Below are 22,000 nucleotides of genomic sequence, written 5' to 3' on the forward strand. Positions count from 1 at the left end.
TGTGTGTGTGTAGTGTGTATGCAGTGCAGTGCAGTGTATGTAGTGTGTAGTGTGTGTGCGGTGTGTGTGTGACCTCATTGGCTTTGGGGTCGTCAGGGTTTTCAGCATCCTTAGTATGTTTGATGTTCTCCACCATCTTCCTCAGGAAGGCATGGCTGTTGTTCTCATTCTTAGTCATCAGTACCTCCAGCATAAACCACAAACACCTGGACACACACACCATACACACAGTTAGAAATAAGTCACAGTGTGTTAAGAACTACGTGGAAGAGTTTGTCATGAATGTTCAAAATAAATGTTTGTGTGAGTGTCTGTGTATATGAGGGTATACATGTGGGTGTAGGAGCGCTGTAGCCCCTAACAACATGTAGGGGCACGAGCAGGAAGTGAACCCTAACCCCCCCTGGCAAGGGTGCACACCTTAAATCCACCTGCAACACAATTCTTCACATTTTCCCCATTTTAAATGTATTAATGATAATATGCAGTTTTATTCTAGTTCACAGTAGGGCCGTGCAATATGACCAAAATCTTATATTGTGTTATGGATCCTCTGTACAAAATGCTCACTTATTGCACAGTATGTGCCTACTGTGAGCTGATACAGTGACCGGTCCACCAACTAACCTTAACCCACCGGTCCAATGTTGCATAAACGTCATCTTTAGATTCTCAACTTTAATGCAGATTTTAGATTGACGGATCATAATAACCCTAACCCCAATCACTAACCCAAATCACTAGCCCTAATCACTCCCTTTGACACCCGAGCGAGACACAAGTATAGATGACACAGAATACCCTCCCCCTCACATTCAGACCCTCCCCCCTCACACTCACAGACCCTCCCCCCTCACACTCACAGACCCTCCCCCCTCACACACACAGACCCTCCCCCCTCACACTCACAGACCCTCCCCCCTCACACACACAGACCCTCCCCCCTCACACTCACGGACCCTCCCCCATCACTCACAGACCCTCCCCCATCACACACACAGACCCTCCCCCCTCACACTCACAGACCCTCCCCCCTCACACACACATTGTTTACTCTTGCACCCTTCCCAACAAAGGAGAAAAGACAAAACAAAGTCGAGTAGTAGTAAAAAAATACTCAGACCGTCTCAAAAAATTGTTGCAGTCTAGAGCCCTGGGCTGTGTGTGTATGTATGTGTGTATGTGAGTGTGTGTGTGATCTCTCACTCCTTGATGTCCCTTAGCTGCTCGTAGTCCTGGGGTTTGGTGAAGTCTGGGTCATGAGCCAGCAGGTGGATCATGTAGGGAACAACATACTCAGGGAGTAGGGAAACCAGCTTCTCTGGAGAGTGGGGGAGGGAGAGAGAGAGGGAGGAAGGGAGGGAGAGAAGGGAGGAGGGAGAGGGGGGGGGGGGAGAGAGAGAGGGGGGAGAGAGAGGGGGGCAGAGAGAGGGAGAGGGGGAGGAAGATGAGTTTACTTACAAGGCACAACTGTAGGACAACGTTGTACTCCAGTAGGGGCGTGGCCAGGAGGATGGCCTGCTAGAGTAGGGGCGTGTCTGAGGGGGCGTGGCCTGCTAGAATAGAGGTGTCTGAGGGGGCGTGGCCTGCTAGAGTAGGGGCGTGTCTGAGGAGGCGTGGCCTGCTAGATTAGGGGCGTGTTGGAGGGGGCGTGGCCTGCTAGAGTAGGGGCGTGTCTGGGGGCGTGACTGACCGTGAGCGAGTGGGTTCTGCTTGAGGTACTCTCTACGGACAGTGATGTTCTTCAGCAGACACTGGCGTGCGTGGGCGCGGCGCTCCTTCACAGGGTCCTTGGCACACAGCGAGAACACGGCCAGGTACTGCAGAGGAAGCAGCAGCCGCACCAGGGCCAGGTGCAGCTTCTGGGCAAAAATCTGACGCACCTGGTAGCACTCATCCTGGAGAAAAACACACATCACAGCTGGAAACACACATCACATGTAGAAACACACATCACAGCTAGAAACACACATCACATGTAGAAACACACATCACAGCTAGAAACACACATCACAGCTAGAAACACACATCACATGTAGAAACACACATCACAGCTAGAAACACACATCACAGCTAGAAACACACATCACATGTAGAAACACACATCACAGCTAGAAACACACATCACATGTAGAAACACACATCACATGTAGAAACACACATCACAGCTAGAAACACACATCACATGTAGAAACACACATCACAGCTAGAAACACACATCACATGTAGAAACACACATCACATGTAGAAACACACATCACAGCTAGAAACACACATCACATGTAGAAACACACATCACATGTAGAAACACACATCACATGTAGAAACACACATCACATGTAGAAACACACATCACATGTAGAAACACACATCACAGCTAGAAACACACATCACATGTAGAAACACACATCACATGTAGAAACACACATCACATGTAGAAACACACATCACATGTAGAAACACACATCACAGCTAGAAACACACATCACAGCTAGAAACACACATCACAGCTAGAAACACACATCACAGCTGGAAACACACATCACATGTAGAAACACACATCACAGCTAGAAACACACATCACAGCTAGAAACACACATCACAGCTAGAAACACACATCACAGCTAGAAACACACATCACAGCTAGAAACACACATCACAGCTAGAAACACACATCACAGCTAGAAACACACATCACAGCTAGAAACACACATCACAGCTAGAAACACACATCACACCTGACCCTCACAGCTCTTTCATGGAGAGGAGCACAGATCATACTACACAGTAACACAGCTCACATTGATGACAAGGCCGCAGAGCTGGAACTGCTCTGGGGTGATGATGTCATGGTAACAGGGCTCCTGCGCCAGTTTCATGATGGCTCCGCCTGCAGCCAGCCTCAGGCGCGACATGTCTGATTTACTGAGGGGGGAGAGGAGAGGGAAAGAGGAGAGGAGGGGGAGAGAGGGAAGGGAAGGGGGAGAGAGGGAAGGGGGGAGAGGGAAGGGGAGAGAAGAATGAGGAAGATTACAGACAAATGTAATCAAACTCCTGACCCCTCATTCCTGACCCCTCCCCCCTGACCCCTCCCCCCAGCTACCTGATCTTCTTCTGTTCGGTGAGGTCTCCCTCACTGACCAGCATGGCAGACAGAAGGCGGAGGGTGGAGTTTGCAGACTTGGACTGGTTGTTCTTCATCCCCAGCAACCAGCGCACCAGCAGCTTAACAGCCTGAACCTGGAGAGAGAGAGACCGCAGGAGAGATGAAGACAGAGACCTCAGGAGAGACGAAGACAGAGACACCTCAGGAGAGATGGAGAGAGAGAGATACCTCAGGTGACAGAGAGACCTCAGGAGAAATGGAGAGAGAGAGACCTCAGGTGACAGAGAGACCCCAGGAGAGAGAGAGACCTCAGGTGACAGAGAGACCTCAGGAGAGATGGAGACCTCAGGTGACAGAGAGACCCCAGGAGAGATGGAGAGAGAGAGACCTCAGGTGACAGAGAGACCCCAGGAGAGAGACAGAGACCTCAGGTGACAGAGAGACCCCAGGAGAGAGACAGAGACCTCAGGTGACAGAGAGACCTCAGGAGAGATGGAGAGAGAGAGACCTCAGGTGACAGAGAGACCCCAGGAGAGAGACAGAAACCTCAGGAGAGAGACAGACAGACAGAGGTATACCTTGGCTAGGACCTCTGGTGAAACTTCATCATCTGCTGTCCACAGTTTCCCGTTCTTGTTCCCCAAAGACTGCAGACACAAACCACAGTTTAACAGTGTGTGTGTGTGTATGGTGTGTGTGTGTATGGTGTGTGTGTGTATATGGTGTGTGTGTGTATGGGGTGTGTGTGTGTGTGTGTATGGGGTGTGTGTGTATGGTGTGTGTGTGTGTGTGTATGGTGTGTGTGTGTGTATGGTGTGTGTGTGTGTATGGTGTGTGTGTGTGTGTGTATGGTGTGTGTGTGTGTATGGTGTGTGTGTGTGTATGGTGTGTGTGTGTGTATGGTGTGTGTGTGTATGGGGTGTGAGTGTATGGGGTGTGTGTGTGTATTCTCTGGGACCCACCCTGTCATTCATCAGCAGGTCTTTGACGATGAAGTTGGCAACGATGGACTTCATGGGGGAGGCAAACTGGTCTGGAGCCAGCATGGAGATGTGCCCCAGAGACACCAGCGGAGTGATGAGCTGTTCCGGGACGTCAGCATTCAGGCTCCGGGACAGCGGCTGGGGGAGGAAACGTGTGAATTGGAACATGTGTGGTGTGTAGTGTGTGGACAATAGTGTGTAGCATGTAATCCTGCAGTGTGTAGTTTGCAGCATGTGCTGTGTGGCGTGTGGTGATGTACCTCAAAGATCTGCGCCAACTGCACCTCCTTGTTATTGAAGATGGCGTGGATGCAGTGCACGGCCTGCTTGGCCTGGTGGGGTGTTCCCCGCTTGGCCTTCTGGTGCAGCACGGGGATCAGAGTACTGGGGAGGGAAGAGGGTATACTGGGATCAGTACTGGGGAGGGAGGAGGGTATACTGGGATCAGTACTGGGGAGGGAAGAGGGTATACTGGGATCAGAGTACTGGGGAGGGAGGAGGGTATACTGGGATCAGTACTGGGGAGGGAGGAGGGTATACTGGGATCAGTACTGGGGAGGGAAGAGGGTATACTGGGATCAGAGTACTGGGGAGGGAAGAGGGTATACTGGGATCAGTACTGGGGAGGGAAGAGGGTATACTGGGATCAGTACTGGGGAGGGAAGAGGGTATACTGGGATCAGTACTGGGGAGGGAGGAGGGTATACTGGGATCAGAGTACTGGGGAGGGAGGAGGGTATACTGGGATCAGTACTGGGGAGGGAGGAGGGTATACTGGGATCAGTACTGGGGAGGGAGGAGGGTATACTGGGATCAGTACTGGGGAGGGAAGAGGGTATACTGGGATCAGAGTACTGCGGAGGGAAGAGGGTATACTGGGATCAGTACTGGGGAGGGAAGAGGGTATACTGGGATCAGTACTGGGGAGGGAAGAGGGTATACTGGGATCAGTACTGGGGAGGGAGGAGGGTATACTGGGATCAGAGTACTGGGGAGGGAGGAGGGTATACTGGGATCAGTACTGGGGAGGGAGGAGGGTATACTGGGATCAGAGTACTGGGGAGGGAGGAGGGTATACTGGGATCAGTACTGGGGAGGGAAGAGGGTATACTGGGATCAGTACTGGGGAGGGAGGAGGGTATACTGGGATCAGTACTGGGGAGGTAAGAGGGTATACTGGGATCAGTACTGGGGAGGGAGGAGGGTATACTGGGATCAGAGTACTGGGGAGGGAGGAGGGTATACTGGGATCAGAGTACTGGGGAGGGAAGAGGGTATACTGGGATCAGTACTGGGGAGGGAGGAGGGTATACTGGGATCAGAGTACTGGGGAGGGAAGAGGGTATACTGGGATCAGTACTGGGGAGGGAAGAGGGTATACTGGGATCAGTACTGGGGAGGGAAGAGGGTATACTGGGATCAGTACTGGGGAGGGAAGAGGGTATACTGGGATCAGTACTGGGGAGGGAAGAGGGTATACTGGGATCAGTACTGGGGAGGGAGGAGGGTATACTGGGATCAGTACTGGGGAGGGAGGAGGGTATACTGGGATCAGTACTGGGGAGGGAGGAGGGTATACTGGGATCAGTACTGGGGAGGGAGGAGGGTATACTGGGATCAGTACTGGGGAGGGAGGAGGGTATACTGGGATCAGTACTGGGGAGGGAGGAGGGTATACTGGGATCAGTACTGGGGAGGGAAGAGGGTATACTGGGATCAGTACTGGGGAGGGAGGAGGGTATACTGGGATCAGTACTGGGGAGGGAAGAGGGTATACTGGGATCAGTACTGGGGAGGGAGGAGGGTATACTGGGATCAGTACTGGGGAGGGAAGAGGGTATACTGGGATCAGTACTGGGGAGGGAGGAGGGTATACTGGGATCAGTACTGGGGAGGGAGGAGGGTATACTGGGATCAGTACTGGGGAGGGAGGAGGGTATACTGGGATCAGAGTACTGGGGAGGGAAGAGGGTATACTGGGATCAGTACTGGGGAGGGAGGAGGGTATACTGGGATCAGTACTGGGGAGGGAGGAGGGTATACTGGGATCAGAGTACTGGGGAGGGAAGAGGGTATACTGGGATCAGAGTACTGGGGAGGGAAGAGGGTATACTGGGATCAGTACTGGGGAGGGAGGAGGGTATACTGGGATCAGTACTGGGGAGGGAAGAGGGTATACTGGGATCAGTACTGGGGAGGGAGGAGGGTATACTGGGATCAGTACTGGGGAGGGAGGAGGGTATACTGGGATCAGTACTGGGGAGGGAGGAAGGTATACTGGGATCAGAGTACTGGGGAGGGAAGAGGGTATACTGGGATCAGTACTGGGGAGGGAGGAGGGTATACTGGGATCAGTACTGGGGAGGGAGGAGGGTATACTGGGATCAGAGTACTGGGGAGGGAAGAGGGTATACTGGGATCAGAGTACTGGGGAGGGAAGAGGGTATACTGGGATCAGTACTGGGGAGGGAGGAGGGTATACTGGGATCAGAGTACTGGGGAGGGAGAGGAACTATGGCAGCTGTCAGCATCATGCTTCATGCATAAAACACGAACAGGCTTCCCACACCTATTTAACATCAAATTTAAAGACTTTCCACATCCAATTTCCTACATTACAAGGACACAGTATAATTTGACACACAAATCAAGTGTAATTACCATTACAACACAGATTGTGTTACACACAGATTGTTTTGCAGGGATGACAGACTGTTATGCTGTAACACAGTTAGCAGTACTTTTGATATGCCTGTGGTACCACATCTCATGATCCTCCCTCCTCCCCCCCCCCCCCCCCCTCTCTTACGATCTGATCTGCTGAAGCTCAGTCTCTATTTTCTGGCCCGTGTTCCTGAAGATCTGGATGGCTGCCTCTGCCACCTTGTCGTCCTCCATCTTCAGGCACTGCAGCAGAGACTCGTAGGTCTCAGCCGAGTGGAACGCTGTGGGGTGGGTGAACGACAGAACCTGGAGGACAGGAACCTTCATGATCAGTCTCTTTAGTCACTGCAACACTTTCCTGACTCCCTCTCTTCCCCTCTCCATCCTCCCTCTCTCCCTGTCAGAAATGTTCATATTTAACAAGTATTACAGAGTCAGTCAGTGAAGAAGTTAAGAAAGCTTTATTACTTGCGGCCCACAAGGAGACGAAACATCAAACGCCATGGTATTACAAAGTTTGTCTGTTAGCTTGCTGTGCTAGCTAGCCATTTAAGCAACACCACGCTCAACAGTCATTGGTTCATACACAGGCATGCAACTGTCACATGGCTCTTCTTTCTTTGGGTCTAACCCTAACTGTCACATGGCTCTTCTTTCATTGGGTCTAACCCTAACCCTCATCTTGCATAGACCGTGTGTGCGTCATCAGCCCCAGTTGAATCTCTGGTTCTCGTGTCATATAAGCTACTATCTCCTTTAAACACACAAACATCCTCTTAAGTGTGCAACAAATGCTCACCCTTCCCCCAGGTCAAGCTAAGGGTCAAGCATGTTTACGTAGGCCTACAGTTAACTTAGTTAAGTCGATTCGCATTTGAATCGCGATGCAGTCTTCTTGCGTTTTTTTAAAACATTTTTATAACAATTAGTTTACTAAACTGCAAGAAAAACTATACATTTCAAGGTTTTGATGCATTGGGTGCATGCACAAGTTTTTGTCAAAACTTAACTGCCTATCGCAGTCACATAGAAACAAGTATCACTAAACAGCAAACTGGAATCAAATGTAATATGTTGCAGTGTTTCCCACATAGACTAATCTGCGGTGCGCCACAGAATCAACACCGGCTGCCACATATTGCGTTTCGTTATACATATCGTTATACGTTTTGTTCGGGCTATTTACTATGGAGGACCAAACCTGCCATATTTAAAAATGAATGAATGAATAAATAAATGTCCACATCCATGCATTTAGACATAAATAAATGAATACATGTACTAATTAATGCACAATTGTCAATCAATATTACCTTATAATTTACATGTATTTATGTATTTATTTGTGTATTCATTTATTTATTCATTCATGTATTCATTCATTTATTAATTCATGTGTTCATTCATTTATTCATTCATTTATTCATTCATTCATTCATTCATTCCTGTATTTCTTCTTCTCAATATGTTAATGAGATGTGTCAATCAAAATAGGTAGGCGGTATTTGACACACCATTGGCTAATCGTTTTCCACGGTTTGTATTCGATTATGTAGCCTTACATCCATCCTTGCTGTCATGGACAACATAGCCTACATGGACAGGTTAGTTGTGGGCTATTACTTATCACCCAACTTCACTACGCTGACCGGCCAACCATGTGTTTACCCCGATAAAAACGTAAACATTTTAAAATAAAAAATCCTGATTGTTGATTGTCAAACCAACATATTTGTCCTGTGTGTAAGAGCGAGATAGACAATCTGGCATATAGCCCCCAATCAAGCAGAAGAGAAATTTGTGAAGATTGACGACACAAAGTTAATCATCGAAGATGAAAAGTATCTTAGTCCTAAATGGAGTTGTATGCCCCATAGCACATATTTTACAAAGACTACGGCAACAAAAGCCAAACGTTGCCACGTTATGTTGGGAAAGGGATGCCGTTGCGACGGTTATTGTTGGAGCAACCAGTTGCCTAAATAGCCTGTAGCCTATGACATGTTTATGTACATGTCAGCTTTACATGTAGAAAAGAAAATCTCAGAGAAGGTGAAAGGCTTGGTGGCGGGCGTGGAGAAATGCGCGTCTAGTGTGAACAGCATGGCGCCATTCGTAGTATATTGTGGCGCTCCAGGGCGCTTCGCAGCCAGTGTGTCCCAGGCGTTAGCTAGATTGAATCTATGGCTCTGGATTGATTGCAATGTCTGAACATCAGTTTCCACGCCTACTGGCCTCCTCATCATTATCATATTGGGAACAATGAATGAATGAATGAATGAATGAATGAATGAATGAATAAATGAATAAATAAATGAATAAATAAATATATAAATGAATGAATGAATAAATCAATACATAAATGAATACAAAATAAATAAATACATAAATGTAAAATATATGTAACTATTGATTGACAATTGTGCATTAATTAATATATATATATTCGTTTATTTCTGTCTAAATGCATGGATGTGGACATTTATTTATTCATTCATTCATTCATTTGTAAATATGGCAGGTTTGGTCCTCCATAATTTACAACACGCAGCGTATTTGTTCAGCTGCATTTCCTTTCCCTGCTATCCCTCCGTCTCTCTGTCACTCACGCCTCTCTCTCACACACACACACACAGTCACAACGTCAGCACACGTTAGCAACAACGTAGATCCGCCGTTCTAGTAAGACAGACAGCAATATCAGCGAGTCTTCAGCATTAGTACTGTAGCTAAAAGTATAGGAAAGTTGAGGCTACTTTTCACTAGGTACCTAGGGACATGTCTTAATCTGCTAGACAAGTGTGTTCCCCTTCACTTCTTTTGGGAGCAGTCTCACAAGCTCTACTTACACGGCGTCATGGAGCCGACCAGCTAGTTATTTAGCACTAGCGTTGTAACCTGCATATATGCAGAAATTGTTTACAATATTTTTAGGCTTCAACCAGTGATGCTCAAGCAGAAAGACATGGTCAGGGAGAGAAAGAGAGAGATTTGTTAGGCATTGAAGAAAGAGTAGGAGAGGAGGACAGCATCCAACATGGTGCTGTGTGAGAGAGCCAGCTGAAGCAACAGGTGAGGTGGACCAACAGATGTAGAAACAGGCAGGTAAACAAACAGGACAGGACAAGGGAACTCATTTCTTTTCTTTGGTTTCTGGCAGATAAGTCTTGAATGGGGTGTGAATTTTGTATAGGGTGTGTTATTATTAACATAGGAATTATGTTTACCAAAAGAGTCCCACCCCTCCTAAACACAGTATCATTCTTGTACAGGATAAAGGGTCACATCTTCAACTTTTCTGCCACTATCCTCCCTCTCCCCCTCTCTGGTCTCTCTCTCTCTCTCCTCCCCCTCTCCTCTCTCCCCCCTACCTTCAGCAGTTCCAGTCCAGAGCGGATGGCGGTATCCTGGGTGACGCCCTCCTCGTCATCATCAGCTGTTCCCTCAATGGACTTGTTCAGAAGCTTCACCAACGCGCTGAGGAGAGAACCAGGCAGTTAGTACTTATATATAACCATTACCAGGTAGTTAGCACTTATATATAATCCTAACCAGGTAGTTAGAGGCAAGTGGTGAGAGAGCTGCAGTTACACCTAGCCTCCACTAGGTGTCCTAGTGGAGTAGAGCAGATTGCCTCACACCATGACGGGAAAGACTGGCACATGGATGCCTGTGAACGTGCGTGTGCAGGTGTGTGTCAGGGTTTCAGCAGGTTTCAATAAGTCAAATTTAAGACCTTTTTCTGACATTTTAAGACCATAAAGACTGAAATTTAAGACCTACACAATGCATTACCAAAAAAATATTAAAATCAAAGAAATTCTGAAAAAATAATTTGATTTCAATGAATTCAGTCATTGATAAAGCATTCATTTAATTTACAGATAAAGTAATCACATTAGTAACCTTCCAAACCCAACAACGTGCCAAATGTCCAAAACCTTACCCCAATATGAAAATAGGCTAAAACAAACTTGACCTCATATAGAGAGAAAGTGTGAGAGTGTGCAGGTTGTGTTTGTCCGCTCTGTGACTCCAGCGCTTTCACACCCAGAGTGCGTGATTTTATATTTTTTTGGGCAAAGTTTGCAGCGAGCCTCGTACTTGGAGCTGGGTACCGCTGGTAACAGCGGAAATCGATGTGATCTAGCCTTGTCTCGTTGAAAGTATACTTTCCCTGAGTAAACTCTGAGTAAACCGGGAAACTCTGAGAACACGCAGACGTATTTCGACGACAGATATTGCATCACAGGATTTGTAATTTTATCACCACGTACGTACCAACACCAAGATCCCCCATAAAGAGCTACAACAGACGAAACCAACGTTCTGAGGACAGTGTTCTGATGGTTAGTAGCAAAGACTCTAGAGCTCCGGTCTGTAGGCCAAGATTCAATACTGTTTTGCTACTTTGTAATAACTTTCTGAGGCCAGCGTTTCTAGAAATGAACAAGGTGATAACCTTTCTTACACCGGACTAAATGAAATTTAAGACCTCGGATGAAAATCTGTCCGTTTTTAAGACATTTTAAGGCCTTAAAGGGGTCATTCATTGCAAAACCGAATTTACCTTGTCACAGTTGAACAACGACAGTTCAGTGAGTAAAATGGACATACAGTGAACCTCAAAGTCACCTCTTTCCTATGTAAATCTGACAATAAAAGAATGTAGCTGTAAAACAGTTGGTTTTGAAAAATCCCTGTTGCAACGTCCCAACGGGGCTCCACCTTTTTTGGTTCTGGTCTGTACCTTTGTCAACCCCCAAAATGTGCTGCGCGCTGCTGTATGCTTCCACAAAATTACAAAGAACAACGTTTTTCTTGCATATTGAAAATGGACTACGGTGGTAAATGCAGTGTTCCAGGCTGTACAGGGAATGCTGACACTTTTGGTTCCTTAGTCTTCCTAAGGAACCAATCACTCGACGGGCTGTGATGTTTGTCTATGAGAAGATCCCTGTGCAGTTCGACCCTCAATTACACATTTGCTCGAACCATTTCACCGAGGACAGTTTTGAATGAAAATCTTGGACAATTTCAAGAACGATTTGCTAAGCCGCTGTTGCTGAAAAGAGGTGCTGTTCCAACCATATGTTCATCAGAAACGCAAGCTGGAAGTATGATTTTGTCCCTAATAGTTAACCTATTAGAGAAAACGAATAGTAGTCTAGCCTATTGCTAACGCCTGTCTAGATTATCTTTGAAAGAATTGGAGAAAGGCAGGTGCTAGATACAGGATACGTTAGCATTGCTAATAACTGTCACTGACAAAATCATACTACAGCTTGCGGTTGTGATGAACATAAGGTCAGAACGCACCTCTTTTCAGCAACAACTTCATAGCAAATCCTGCTTTACATTGTCCCAGGTTTTCAAAACCCTCTTTTGTCGTGAAATGGTTCGCCCAAATGTGTCGAGGTTTGAACTGCACAGGGATCTTCTACACTATGGAATAGACAAACATCAACCATGCCCATCTAGTCAATTACCTCACCTCAAAGATTTCACCTGGTATGGACCACACACGGACAAGGTGGTACTTCCTGAGGAGACTGAAGAAGTTTGGTATGGACTCAGTCATCCTCACTAACTTTTACAGATGCACTATAGAGAGCATTCTGACTGGTTGTATTACAGTGTGGTATGGGAGCTGCACAGACAGGGACCGCAAGGCCCTATGTAGTGTGGTCCGTTCTGCTGAGTTCATCATCGGCAGGAAGCTCCCAGCCCTACAGGACACCTACCACACACGTTGCCTAAGGAAAGCCGGCAGGATTCTAAGAGACTCTGTTCCCACCCGTCCTTCAGTCTCTTTACCCCGTTGCCTTCTGGCAGGAGTTACCGCAGTATCTGGTCACGCACACGCAGACTGGACAACAGTTTCTATATGAACTGTATGGTCATTGACATAGTCACTGATCTGAAGTTTTGCACTATTGTACTGTACTCCACCTAGGTTAGAATAGGTTATAGGGTTGTAATAGGTTTTATGCGCATTTAGGGTTAGTATAGTGTATTATTTATTGTTATCTGTATATTTAGGAAGTTTTAGTATTAGGGTTAGTATCGTCGATTATTTATTGCTATCTGTATATTAAGAAAGTTTCACTCATTCAAGCTCAGCATAGATGTAAATTATGTTCTGTGTACTTATATGTTATGTTATGCCAGGTGCTTGCGTTGTCTTGTCTTAAGAATTTCAGTGCCCAGTCTGACCTTGTGTTGTTCTGTGTACCTGACAAATAAAAGACTTGAACTTCTTGAACTTGAACAATGTTAGCCAGACTCTCATCTGCTTTTTATTAACGCTGATTTGCAAGGAATGCAAGAACAGCTAGATAGCAAAACACCTAGACTGTAGGCATGTAAACTAGTTTAGCTTGCTAACGCAAGAGCATAGGTAGAATGTGTGATGATTTAGGTGTGTGCAGGTGTGTGTTGGTGTGTGTAGGTGTGTGCAGCGGTGTGCAGGTGTGTGCAGGTGTGTGGTACCTGATAGCCTCTGAGTCGATGTGGACAGGGGCAATGCGCTCCAGCAGGAACTTCACCATCTCCAGGAAGGGGTTGGTGGGCTGCTTGGGGAAGGTCAGCTTACGGGTGATCTCCCTCTGCAAGCACACACACAATCACACACACACATTCACACACACGTTAATATAACATAGGCAGATTTCTGCAACCCGGCACATAGTTATCACCATCTGTATGTTTGTGTGGACATGGCTGCATGTTTCCTATACATTGATTTATTTGTTTTTTTCTTACTGTTTAACATGGCCCAAAAATATTTGATATTAGAGCTGCGCGCGCACAGCGATTCACTCAGCCCTTTCTTGCCCTGGTCGCATTCTCTCTCTCTAACTACAACAAACCAAGGGACAACATCTCCGCTTTCTGCCACTGTACGAAAATAAAGCCAAAATATCGGGGATCCGGGTGCTGCGTCTGGAGCCAGAGTCCTCACGGAGGAATCCTAAATATCTTAATTTGGGGGCATTCCAAATAAACATTGATTCCTAATAAACATTGATTAATATGACTACAATCAAATCAGCATTATATACTTCTGCCATGGGGGTACCACCCCTCAAAATCTCCTGCCACCCTCTTGCCACCCCATGAATATTTTTCTAGATCCGTCCCTGCCGATTGACACTCGCCCGCCCCAATTGCAAGCAAAATAACATGTTTTTCTATCGTCAAATAATAATCTGATTAAATTTTTTGGGATCTGAAATTCACCATTCGATTTTGAGCAGCCTGAATTTTGTTCAATTTGAATGTCTGAAACTTCAAAATTTCTGCAACAGGTTAACCCAGGAGGGTTAGAGCCAGGAGGGTTAGAGCCAGGAGGGTTAGAGCCAGGAGGGTTAAAGCCAGGAGGGTTAAAGCCAGGAGGGTTAGACCCAGGAGGGTTAGAGCCAGGAGGGTTAGAGCCAGGAGGGTTAGAGCCAGGAGGGTTAGAGCCAGGAGGGTTAGACCCAGGAGGATTAGAGCCGTTCCTCACCACACAGATCTCAGCCTGCTTGCAGGAACAAGTGGGTCTGATGGTTATGGGTGTGTGTTATGGGTGTGTGTTAGGGGTGTGTGTTAGGGGTGTGTGTTAGGGGTGTGTCTCACCACACAGATCTCAGCCTGCTTGCAGGAGCAGGTGGGGCTGATGAGTGTGTCCAGCTGTAGGCGCAGCTTCTCGTCTTCTCCCAGAACCTGGTTGAACTTCTTCATGAAGTCCTGGGCCTTGCCAGCATCCGGAAGGTTCTCTTGAGTGGGGGTGAGGGGGGGGTTGTGTGAGTGTATATAAACATGTGTATGTATGTGTGTGTGTGTGTGTGTGTTCCACTTACTGGCGATGGTCATCAGCTTCCCAAACATGGCTGTGTTGTTGGCCTCAGACTGGAGAGGAAGAGAAAGAGAGTTACACCCTGGAGCAACATGTATGTGTGGAGCAACGTGTATGTGTGGAGCAACGTGTATGTGTGGAGCAACGTGTGTGTGTGGAGCAACGTGTGTGTGTGGAGCAACGTGTGTGTGTGGAGCAACGTGTGTGTGTGGAGCAACGTGTGTGTGTGGAGCAACGTGTGTGTGTGGAGCAACGTGTATGTGTGTGGAGCAACGTGTGTGTGTGGAGCAACGTGTGTGTGTGGAGCAACGTGTGTGTGTGGAGCAACATGTATGTGTGGAGCAACATGTATGTGTGGAGCAACGTGTGTGTGTGTGTGGAGCAACGTGTGTGTGTGTGTGGAGCAACGTGTGTGTGTGTGTGTGTGGAGCAACGTGTGTGTGTGTGTGTGGAGCAACGTGTGTGTGTGTGGTGTGTGTGTGTGTGTGGAGCAATGTGTGTGTGTGGTGTGTGTGTGTGTGTTTATTCACCACAGGCAGCTTGTGAAGGTCCAGGAGCTCTCTGACGAGCCCTCGGAGCATGTTCTGACACTTCCACATTTCATTCAGAGCCCTGAGAGGAGAGGGAGACCCATACACAAATATAACAACCTGTGTTAAACCATGGAAGAGTGTCAAGTATGTGTACATACGTCTGAACGTGTATGTGGTGCATTAGAACTGAGTGTGAGAGTGTGTGTGAGTGCGTGTGTGCGAGTGTGTGTGTACTAACTTGACAGCGTTTGTGTCCAAGCAGGCATACAGGTAGTAAAGACACTTCATCTTCTCCTCCGTATCCAGACTGTGAGGAACCATGTACTGAGCAAAGATCTTCTCTACCAGAAGCCTGTACAGGAGGGGAGGAGGAGAAGGGAGGAGGGGAAGAGGAAGAGAGATGAGAGGAGCAGGAGTACAGGTATGAGAAGTTTAAAAGAACTGGGTTCATTATAAAACCGTGGCAACCGGAGCAGATTAGACTGTTGACTGTGTGTCGTGTTTGTGATGGTGTGTGTGTGTCCTCACTTGTCATCGATGCTGTTCTGATAATAAATGTGGAGTAGCTTGTCTTTGATCCAGGAGATCTTCTGGGCCTGGTCCTTTCCTGCCTCGTGGTGCAGACAGTACTTCTTGTACAGCTGAGCCAGGCCCATCATGGCCTCCTTACGAACCCTCCACTGAGGAGGAGAGGAGGTGATTACAGCCCATCATGGCCTCTTTACGAATCCTCCACTGAGGAGGAGAGGACAGGTGTGTGTGTGTGAGAGAGAGTGAGAGTCCTACCCTCTTGTCCAGGGTGCGTTCCCGTACAAAGCCCAGCAGCTGGTCGTTGACCAGGTTCAGGTCCTTCTTGCCAGCGTTGATGATGGTGACGATGACGTCGTGGCGGATTGCCTCCTCAGGGTCGTGGGAACGCACCTTCAGGAACTCTGATTGGACAAGACAGATAATCAGCACCTTTACGGAACTCTGATTGGACCAGAGAATCAATACAGACAAACAGAGAAAGGGACTGGATACACAAGCAGACACCCCATACACCCATACAGACAGTGGTCCCCCCTACCTGTGAGGTCCCGGGCCAAGTCTGGGTGGTTCATGAGACAGTGGCTGGCGAACTTCACACTCTCCAGTCTGACTGGGACATGGATGTCATTAAACCTGTAGGAGACATCACCATGACTACTGTGTAGTCCCATTAAACCTGTAGGAGACATCACCATGACTACTGTGTATGTATGGTGTGTGTGTGTATTTATGGGGTGTGTGTGTGTGTGTCTCACCGTCCCAGGAAGCACTGCCAGAGAGGTCTATTGTGAGTGGCCAGTTCTGAGTCTTTGGCTCCGAACAGCTTGGCAAGCAGACGAACCACAGCCAGACGCTCCTCTCCATCATTGCTCTGCAACACACACCTCACCCTCAACATGTGTGTGCGTGCTCGTGGTGTATGTGTGTATGGTGTGTATGGTGTGTATGTGTGTATGGTGTGTATGTGTGTATGTGTGTATGTGTGTATGTGTGTATGGTGTGTATGGTGTGTATGGTGTGTATGGTGTGTATGTGTGTATGTGTGTATGGTGTGTATGTGTGTATGGTGTGTATGGTGTGTATGGTGTGTATGGTGTGTATGTGTGTATGGTGTGTATGTGTGTATGGTGTGTATGTGTGTATGGTGTGTATGTGTGTATGGTGTGTATGTGTGTATGGTGTGTATGTGTGTATGTGTGTATGGTGTGTATGTGTGTGTATGTGTGTATGGTGTGTATGTGTGTATGTGTGTATGTGTGTATGGTGTGTATGTGTGTATGTGTGTATGGTGTGTATGGTGTGTATGTGTGTATGTGTGTATGTGTGTATGGTGTGTATGTGTGTATGTGTGTATGTGTGTATGTGTGTATGGTGTGTATGTGTGTATGGTGTGTATGTGTGTATGTGTGTATGGTGTGTATGTGTGTATGGTGTGTATGTGTGTATGTGTGTATGGTGTGTATGTGTGTATGTGTGTATGGTGTGTATGTGTGTATGTGTGTATGGTGTGTATGTGTGTATGTGTGTATGTGTGTGAGACCTTAAGCTTGAACTCGAGCTGCGGCATGACGGAGGTAAGTAGCAGGGGGTCAATGCAGAACAGCTCCTGGATCAGATCAAACACGTGTTCAGACAGGTCACTCACTGAAGACCTGCCCATCACCAGAACCTGGTTAAAGAACTGGGGGAGGGAGGAGATAAGAGGAGGAGAGGTGGTTAGGGTTAGGGTGTCTTGCCCGCTCATACCTCAGAGGGGATAAGGGCCTCAGTGAGGGGGGATGGGGGCCTCAGTGAGGGGGGATGGGGGCCTCAGTGAGGGGGGATGGGGGGGGGGGATGGGGGCCTCAGTGAGGGGGGAGGGGGCCTCAGTGAGGGGGGATGGGGGGGGGATGGGGGCCTCAGTGAGGGGGGATGGGGGCCTCAGTGAGGGGGGATGGGGGCCTCAGTGAGGGGGGAGGGGGCCTCAGTGAGGGGGGATGGGGGCCTCAGTGAGGGGGGATGGGGGAGGAAGGAGATAAGAGGAGATAAGAGAGGTGGTCAAATGTGATTAGAAGCTTCCATCAGTCTACTGCTATGAGAGGGAGGAGGACGAGAAGGAGAGAGATGAGATGGAGACAGACTGAAAGGGGGCGAAGGAGGGAGATAGAGAGGGGGGGACTGTGATGGAGAGGGAGGGGAGAGAGAGAAAGGGGGGGGGGTGAGAGAGAGAGATGGGGGGTCCTCACGTTGGCGATGCAGGTCTCTATGTTCTGGACAGTCCTCTTCAGCAGAGTCTTTGCCAGGTCATACGCCTGCTTGTTCAGGTTCTGGACGGACACACACACACACACACACATTAACATCAATACTGTGTGTGTGTGTACCTTGTGAGCAGGGATCAGGTTGATGAGGATGGTGTGTGTGTGTGTGTGTACCTTGTGAGCAGGGATCAGGTTGATGAGGATGGTGTGTGTGTGTGTGTGTACCTTGTGAGCAGGGATCAGGTTGATGAGGATGGTGTGTGTGTGTGTGTGTGTGTGTACCTTGTGAGCAGGGATCAGGTTGATGAGGAAGGTGTGTGTGTGTGTGTGTGTACCTTGTGAGCAGGGATCAGGTTGATGAGGATGGTGTGTGTGTTTGTGTGTGTGTGTACCTTGTGAGCAGGGATCAGGTTGATGAGGATGGTGTGTGTGTGTGTGTGTGGGTACCTTGTGAGCAGGGATCAGGTTGATGAGGATGGTGTGTGTGTGTGTGTGTGTACCTTGTGAGCAGGGATCAGGTTGATGAGGATGGTGTGTGTGTGTGTGTGTGTGTGTGTACCTTGTGAGCAGGGATCAGGTTGATGAGGATGGTGTGTGTGTGTGTGTGTACCTTGTGAGCAGGTTGATGAGGATGGTGTGTGTGTGTACCTTGTGAGCAGGGATCAGGTTGATGAGGATGGTGTCTAAGAGTTCCTGGGTGACTCCATCTCCCTCCATGATGATGGAGCTCATCAGGTCAAGCATGTGCATCTGCACCTTCTGGTTATGGCTGTTACTAGGGGGGGGAGGGAAGAAAGCGAAAGATGAAAAGATGTCATCTCTAATAATGCCATGTGCGTGTACAAATTAGAATGGGTTTAGTTTCCCAAAATCAGCTCAAGAACCAGGCACTCTGCAAGAACCAGGCACTCTGCAAGAACCAGGCACTCTGCAAGAACCAGGCACTCTGCAAGAACCAGGCACTCTGCAAGAACCAGGCACTCTGCAAGAACCAGGCACTCTGCAAGAACCAGGCACTCTGCACAGTTCATATCCTGCACGTGTCCTCTTTATATAACTAATGCGATTAACGAAGGCATTCGTAATGAAATATTAGTAAAATGGGGAAATTCAGTTTTGTTATTTAGAAGCAAATTTGCTTTTACAAATGATATTCAGCTGCTTTCAAAGGGGCTGGCTAGCTAACAGAACGACAATATAAAGTGGATATACTTTCAGTAAAGATCTGTGAATTTTGTTACATATATGAATGTGTACTGATGTCAAAACTGCCCACATTGCAAATGTACAGTGCCTTGCGAAAGTATTGGCCCCCCTTGAACTTTTTGACCTTTTGCCACATTTCAGGCTTCAAACAAAGATGTAAAACATTTATTTTTTATTTTTTAAATCAACAACAAGTGTGACACAATCATGAAGTGGAACGAAATTTATTGGATATTTCAAACTTTTTTAACAAATCAAAAACTGAAAAATTGGGCGTGCAAAAGTATTTGGCCCCCTTAACTTAATACTTTGTAGCGCCACCTTTTGCTGCGATTACAGCTGTAAGTCGCTTGATGTCTCTATCAATTCTGCACATCGAGAGACTAAAATGTTTGCCCATTCCTCCTTGCAAAACAGCTCAAGCTCAGTGAGGTTGGATGGAGAGCGTTTGTGAACAGCAGTTTACAGTTCTTTCCACAGATTCTTGATTGGATTCAGGTCTGGACTTTGACTTGGCCATTCTAACACCTGGATATGTTTATTTGTGAATCATTCCATGGTAGATTTTGCTTTATGTGTTGGATCATTGTCTTGTTGGAAGACAAATCTCTTCCATAAAGGCCAGATTTGTGCAGTATACGACTGATTGTTGTCCTATGGATAGTCTCCCACCTCAGCTGTAGATCTCTGCAGTTCATCCAGAGTGATCATGGGCCTCTTGGCTGCATCTCTGATCAGTCTTCTCCTTGTATGAGCTGAAAGTTTAGAGGGACGGCCGGGTCTTTGTAGATTTGCAGTGGTCTGATACTCCTTCCATTTCAATATTATCACTTGCACAGTGCTCCTTGGGATGTTTGAAGCTTGGGAAATCTTTTTGTATCCAAATCCAGCTTTAAACTTCTCCACAACAGTATCTCGGACCTGCCTGGTGTGTTCCTTGTTCTTCATGATGCTCTCTGCGCTTTAAACGGACCTCTAAGACTATCACAGAGCAGGTGCATTTATACGGAGACTTGATTACACAGAGGTGGATTCTATTTATCATCATTAGTCATTTAGGTCAACATTGGATCATTCAGAGATCCTCACTGAACTTCTGGAGAGTGTTTGCTGCACGGAAAGTAAAGGGGGCAAATTATTTTGCAAGCCCAATTTTTCAGTTTTTGATTTGTTAAAAAAGTTTGAAATATCCCCCAAAAAAAATTCCACTTCATGATTGTGTCACACTTGGTGTTGATTTTTTCAAAAAAAATTGTTTTATATCTTTATGTTTGAAGCCTGAAATGTGGCAAAAGGTCAAAAAGTTCAAGGGGGGCCAATACTTTCGCAAGGCACTGTACAAGCTCTGTATGGTGAATTAGGCCTTCACCCTAACCCTTAACCCTAACCCTACAATTATGACAACTGGTTCAACCACTGTGCATGTAATGACCAAGCCCAAGCAAAATCTACAGATTTGTTTTCAGATTTTCTGCCGTTATTCAGACTGAATATCTGCGGAACTCCGCTAGCCTTCCTGTTCTTATGTTGGATTGACCGAAGAGGTTCCACAACAGTTTGACACCAAATATGGTCGATTGAATGTTGACAGACTTTGCAAAAAAGTATTGATGCATCCTCATAAAGATCGTCTGAAAACTCCCTGGCCCTGTCTATTGCTGTAATTTTGGTTGATACGCGTTTCCGTGTCAATTATCTCAAGGGCTGAACTAAGCAGCTAGTCAAACGTGAACGTTACTGTATCAGTTTCAGGGTGGACAGACTTCCTTTGATTGCCATCACAGACCTATCTACACTGGTGGCAATGGGCTCTGTTTACAGGTTAAATATTTCGAAAGAATAGAGACATAATATGAGTTAACAAGTTTATTTTAGGGCTGTCAAAGTTAACGCGTTAATAAGGCATTAACGCAATCTCATTTTAAGACGACAAAAAAATAGTGCCATTAACGCAAGTTTCTTTTTGACCCTGGGAATCACCTGTTGTCACATGATTTCGACTGCCGACGGTAGCTGAATGATGGAGAGAGGGATTTTAGATGGGAAGTTCCTCTTCAAAAAGTTCAGAGACGGTTCGGTAACAAAACTAAGGCTGTGTGTACTGATTGTCAGGCTGAGTTTAGTTATCACCAGAGTACTTCCAGCCTAAACTATCGCATGCAAGCAAAGCCAAAGCTAGCAGTGTTAGCAGCGGTAGCAGCAGCAGCGTTAGTATGGCGTGAAATTAGTGCCAGGAGAGCGAGCTCTGTAAAAACGATTTGTAACTTGCAAAAAAGATATGTCTCTGTAGAAAATGATTCGTGGTCTTGTAAAAAAAGTTGTGTCTCCGTAGAAGAAAAAGATTTGTGTACTTGTAAAAAAAGGTTTTGTGTCTCCGTAGAAGAAGGCGAACACTGCTCCCAAAACCATCTAAGCCCATCAAATATAGCCATTTCTGTGTCTAGTATCATTGGACATTTTCGTCTGTCTATCACACATGACCTAGGTCGTATAGTTTTTAATAGATTTTAATGTAGATATGTATACGGATTTTAATTAGACAACCAGTATGTTCAGGGACTGACACAACATGGTCTAGTTGTCTAAATATCTGTATACATATTTACATTAAAAAACTATTCAACTTACTATGACCCTTATCCATTAGTTTATACTATTAAGAGTGTGAATAATTTAAATATTTAAAGATACATGCCCATGGATATTTTGCACTATTAAACGTTACCAAATGACTCGCCATTGAAATCATCAGCATTCTAGTTTTGTCTGACGTTCTTTGTGTGATAGACAGACGAAAATGTCCAATGATACTACTACACATAGAAATGGCTATATTTGATTGGCTTAGATGGTTTTGGAAGCAGTGTTCCCGCCTTCTTCTACGGAGACACAAAACT

At 46.7% G+C, this 22,000-nt stretch overlaps 1 protein-coding gene and 1 long non-coding RNA gene across 7 annotated transcripts in view; one reads left to right on the plus strand and one right to left on the minus strand.

Annotated features, from left to right (window-relative positions):
• pds5a (PDS5 cohesin associated factor A) overlaps window positions 1-22,000 on the minus strand; it is a 40,615-nt gene that overhangs the window by 5,501 nt on the left and 13,114 nt on the right. For 5 of the 6 annotated variants that reach the window (XM_084687428.1, XM_084687426.1, XM_084687424.1 and 2 more), the window contains exons 6-27: window positions 18,546-18,672; window positions 17,883-17,963; window positions 17,198-17,338; window positions 16,413-16,528; window positions 16,196-16,290; window positions 15,913-16,058; window positions 15,655-15,806; window positions 15,365-15,478; window positions 15,124-15,205; window positions 14,598-14,646; window positions 14,374-14,513; window positions 13,246-13,361; window positions 10,125-10,230; window positions 6,899-7,059; window positions 4,350-4,473; window positions 4,069-4,227; window positions 3,685-3,753; window positions 3,104-3,240; window positions 2,802-2,925; window positions 1,694-1,898; window positions 1,207-1,321; window positions 74-206 (exon numbers count right to left, since the gene is read on the minus strand). In XM_084687428.1, the coding sequence (XP_084543554.1) occupies window positions 74-206; window positions 1,207-1,321; window positions 1,694-1,898; window positions 2,802-2,925; window positions 3,104-3,240; window positions 3,685-3,753; window positions 4,069-4,227; window positions 4,350-4,473; window positions 6,899-7,059; window positions 10,125-10,230; window positions 13,246-13,361; window positions 14,374-14,513; window positions 14,598-14,646; window positions 15,124-15,205; window positions 15,365-15,478; window positions 15,655-15,806; window positions 15,913-16,058; window positions 16,196-16,290; window positions 16,413-16,528; window positions 17,198-17,338; window positions 17,883-17,963; window positions 18,546-18,672 (2,692 nt within the window). The remainder of the gene's footprint in view (window positions 1-73; window positions 207-1,206; window positions 1,322-1,693; window positions 1,899-2,801; window positions 2,926-3,103; window positions 3,241-3,684; window positions 3,754-4,068; window positions 4,228-4,349; window positions 4,474-6,898; window positions 7,060-10,124; window positions 10,231-13,245; window positions 13,362-14,373; window positions 14,514-14,597; window positions 14,647-15,123; window positions 15,206-15,364; window positions 15,479-15,654; window positions 15,807-15,912; window positions 16,059-16,195; window positions 16,291-16,412; window positions 16,529-17,197; window positions 17,339-17,882; window positions 17,964-18,545; window positions 18,673-22,000) is intronic. The other variant, XM_084687427.1, reaches the window with a different exon arrangement.
• Window positions 3,081-7,057, plus strand: LOC146237077 (uncharacterized). Its single transcript, XR_014740976.1, has 3 exons — window positions 3,081-3,339; window positions 4,087-4,262; window positions 6,921-7,057. It is a non-coding gene; the product is annotated as an uncharacterized LOC146237077 (long non-coding RNA).

This window comes from Hypomesus nipponensis, chromosome 22 (assembly GCF_054491055.1).
Source record: "Hypomesus nipponensis isolate SF chromosome 22, ASM5449105v1, whole genome shotgun sequence".
Classification (NCBI taxonomy): domain Eukaryota; kingdom Metazoa; phylum Chordata; class Actinopteri; order Osmeriformes; family Osmeridae; genus Hypomesus; species Hypomesus nipponensis.